At 35.5% G+C, this 4,237-nt stretch overlaps 1 protein-coding gene across 1 annotated transcript; it reads right to left on the bottom strand.

The window, feature by feature from the left end:
- Positions 1-75: 75 nt before the first annotated feature.
- LOC105180120 (sporulation protein RMD1-like) lies at positions 76-4,226 on the bottom strand (the record flags this gene model as incomplete). Its single annotated transcript, XM_011103769.2, has 7 exons — positions 76-501; positions 608-722; positions 1,497-1,648; positions 1,726-1,874; positions 2,623-2,782; positions 3,941-4,052; positions 4,183-4,226. Coding segments are annotated over 7 exons (873 nt in total), but the record flags the coding sequence as incomplete, so codon positions are not given.
- Between the last annotated feature and the right edge of the window lie 11 nt (positions 4,227-4,237).

The following is a 4,237-nucleotide window of genomic DNA, read 5'->3' as shown; positions in this document are numbered from 1 at the left end:
AGAATGTATCGATCACATAGGAAGAAACATACTCTTTATTCCTTCGAAATTTAAGGAAGTGAGACCGACAAAAAGTGAAGCAAACATGCGTAATTCTTGAACTTCAACCAGGAGGGAAGATTCGACTTTCTCCGTACAGGCAGAAAAGAATACAAAAAACAAGAATGTTTACTGCAGAAGTCGGCAGAGAAGCGATACCAGTCAAAAATTTTGAAACAGATTAGGACTTCCTGAGATGAGTTGCTAAGAGCATATAGTTGAGTAGTATATACAAAGCAAGATGTGTTGTTCATATACCTGAAGTCGTCAAAGCTGTTTCTGCAAACTAGTTCATTTCCTAAAAAATTTATGAGGCGTCTTCTATAAAGATGTTATTGCTGACTTATGAGCAATGTCGTAGACGGATATAAGGATTTCAGCACCAATTAGGATTATAATCAGCCATTCAAGGAAATCAGATTTCCTGTTCTGGAGAATCTCTTGAAGAAAACGGATATTGTGCTGCAAGCATAGAGGAACATGGCGACCGGGTGATAAAAGTATATTATATTGTAGATAGTGCAGGAATTGGGTATGGAAGAATGAAGAGGCTTGAAGAAAGCAATACCTCTACGAACTTCAACTTGAAATCAAGGCTTGCGAATCTCTGAGTGAGTTCAAATTCATCTCTGAGGTACTCCCAAATCTGAGCATATTTAGCATCCTTCCATGCGATATCTGATCTGGATTGGATATGACTTTATATCAGTGGCAGAACAACAGCCAATACAAGTAGCAGATGGAGAGAAGTATATTGTAAAAGACAACTATAGTGCACGTCACTTCTGCAAGAAATACAAATAGGACGAATGAAGACTTTTGGAGAAGGTTTGCTTTTTCCTCCAAAAAAAGTGATGGCAAAAGAACATATAGTGAAAGCATGAGATGAAAGACATTGAAAAGAGTAACAAGACTGGTATTCACTTATATTTTTTTAATCAGTGTTTAGACAGATTCAAGCAGCCAATATTTTTTGTTTTGAATTGTAATCATTATACTAACAGTGATTTTATGCAGCGGTCACACTACGAAATTGTATGCAAATAGTAAATTTAGAAAGTGGTGCATTTTTTTTAATAATGCAGAGTCAATTAATCGTTTACAATGGGAAGTGGTGCAAGTGGATGTAAATCTGCAAAACTATCATATGATCCAAACGCAATTACATAGGAACTAAAAGAGATGTTTTATTTGTGTAAATATCCAATCTGAGTATGCTTTCTAATAGTGAAATTTGATAAAATATTGTGCATCACAGAGAAAACAGCAGTTAGCATTACAAAAGACGAGAATGTCTTGTTCAAGTTTCACTTGAATAACAAAATCTTCTATTTTCGTTTCTGCATGATATGGAAAACAAATTTCATGAGCTGTGACAACAAGCAAAAAAAAGATTGTCACTACGACGAATCTGAATAGATCCATCCAATTCTTAATGGAAATAACTGGATTATTACCTTTCAAAAAGTCCCAGCTTTAGAATTACATCTGCAAGATTGGAGTTTGCCTTTCCTACCAGTTGAAAGAGCTTTTTCCGTTCCATTGTAAAGGTTCCAGTTTTCTCCATCTCCCGGTTGATGTCCGTAAATTCCCCAACCATTCCATCAACCTGAAAGAGCTCAAACATAAATTCCCTAAATCAAAGGGTACTGTCAGAAAGGTTAAATTAGTTGATAGGAATAACACCTGACGAACATAGTAGTCAAGAGCAATACTTTGACCAAGAACACTACCAATTGTACGGATCCCATCAGTATTTAGGTACTGCAGCATTATGTAATCAAGCCCACCTTGCATCCAGGTATTCAAAGTTGGCTTCTCTTGCACCTCATATTCTGTTTTACAACCCCAGGTCAGAAACTCATAAGGAAGATAAGAATTAGTATTGAGACGGACGTGTGCTTTTCATATGCTTACATCACTCAAATGGCAGCACCAGTAAATTAATAATTAAAATATGCATTCTAAATCATAAAAAATACAAAGCTGCAAGTACAATATAGCTTATAACAAATGGACATCATTCAATAATTGTCATATACTCTATCACAACAGGAAATATCACAGACAAATATATGGTATAAGGTTTCATCTCAATGAAATGTGTAATACATCAATTTTTAACTTAAAAAAAGTGACGTAGGTAAGGTCGATCACAGCTCTTCTTTCAGAAATTTGGATTGCTCGTACACTTTCAAATCATTGTTCGCTTTTTTTCTGCATAATGTAATTAACAAATAAAGGCAAAGCCAGTCTGGCACAAAATTTAGACATCAACTCACCTTTTCCCAAATGAACAGACCAAGTTGTTTTGTTCTTCTTTAGTTTGGAAGGAGAACAGGGTAGATTATGGACTCAGAAGGTTGGCAACATTACAAATGATTGAGATTACAAGTGGGACGAATATATTAGGTGTTTCCCACATAACTCAAAGCCAAGTATAAGATATCATCATTGGGATCTCCATTCTTTGCAATGCACTCACATACTTGAACTATAGCATCAAGCAAAGAGGAAATGAAGTAAATTAGTAAAGTAGGTAGCTGGATACAACATTAACTAATGTAATTTTTATGGGCTTACCATCCTTTCTCATCTCAGGAAGCAATCCGGAAGCATGCCTTTCTACAATTTTTAGATACCCATCAATTTCATGATCACGGACATTGAATAGGACAATCGAGCCATACTGAAAAACTACCATGTAACAGCAGTCACTTCCACCTAAACTAGAACCTGACACCTGAGAAAGAGACGATGCACTACTAGTCAACATGACATAAGGAAAGTATACAGGGTAACATTCATAACAAATATTGAAAAGGTCTGTCCACTTAAAATAAATGGATAACCCGGGTTGTGTAACTGGTACACATGTCTTATTGAGCAGCATGGTAAAGTAAAAAATGAGACAAGACCAACTTTGAGTTAAAATTTGGACTCCCTTACAAACTGGTTCCAGATAATTTTTAACTTGCTCCATGCCAAATTGACCCCCGTCACTAATCCGCTGGCAGTACTTAATAAGCCTACAACTAGAAACTAAATTTGCACTCCAAGAAGAAGAGGAAGAAAAATAAAGGAATAGATAAAACTCTGTTCAAGGAGTCATCTTATCCACCCATATTTACTTGAAGTGATTGCATAATACTTAAAATTCTGGTTATTCATAACCATATATCAATAAAAGGAAATCCGTGACACCTGCAAATTGTTGGAGCTAATTACAATTATTATCAGGGGATGTACATGGTTCAAGCAATCCAAGAGCATTCTTATTTTCTTCACATAAAATTAACAGGAAGCAAGGGTTCTCTTAAAAAAGGTTTCCAGTATCTCGGAAGTTGAAACACCAAAACTTGCATTCAGGTAACATCACAATCAGCACAGCTAAGGAATTATCAAATATAGAACATAACATCCGACAAATCTATTTCACTATGGAACTTATACAGCAGCTGTTCTTCATATAACTAAAAGAAATTGCTCCAAACCAAATAAATTACGACACTAAATTGGAATAATAAATTGACATAGAGGAAAAAGAACACACACACACACACACACACCAAAAATCAAAGAGCAGCAAGTCATCAAAATTATGCATAAATTCCACTAAGCAGGACTCTTGCTGAATTTACTACAAAGTTAACACAGACACTCCATTTCATGCAAAACAATGTACAAATAAAAAAAGTAATCACATTATTGGCAAAAAAAAGGTATCATGTTAGAGGAACATGTTTTCCTTGCATAACCATTTTCTTAACTTCACAAATTCAACGCCAGCCAGAACTGAGGAAATAATATAGTAACAACTATATCACCAAAACTCCATTACATCGTAGATAGAACTAAACCCCTCTGGGGAAGGTGCCGCAGGTCAGGAATAGAAACTCACATTAGGATCAAGTCTTAAATCACCAAATCTCAAAACCACGTAATTAGTCATGCGAGATGATGGCGGAATAAAATTCTGCTTATTTTGCTCTGTTAACCTCCTCAAGTCCACACTGTCACCATCATTACAACAATAGTCATCAAAACCAACCATTATAAGAAGGAAAAAGGAAAAAGAAAAAAGAAATTAGCCAGAAAAATTTATCAGCTAAATGAATATAGAAAAGGGGGAAATAATCGAACCTAGTGGAGAAGAAAAAAGCCCTAACTGGAATAGAAGCCCCGGACGCGTCAGTAA

Source organism: Sesamum indicum, unplaced genomic scaffold (genome assembly GCF_000512975.1).
Source record: "Sesamum indicum cultivar Zhongzhi No. 13 unplaced genomic scaffold, S_indicum_v1.0 scaffold00338, whole genome shotgun sequence".
NCBI classification, from domain to species: Eukaryota; Viridiplantae; Streptophyta; class Magnoliopsida; order Lamiales; family Pedaliaceae; genus Sesamum; species Sesamum indicum.
The sequence above is the reverse complement of the archived record's forward strand: the minus strand, read 5'-3'. Positions and strand labels throughout refer to the sequence as shown.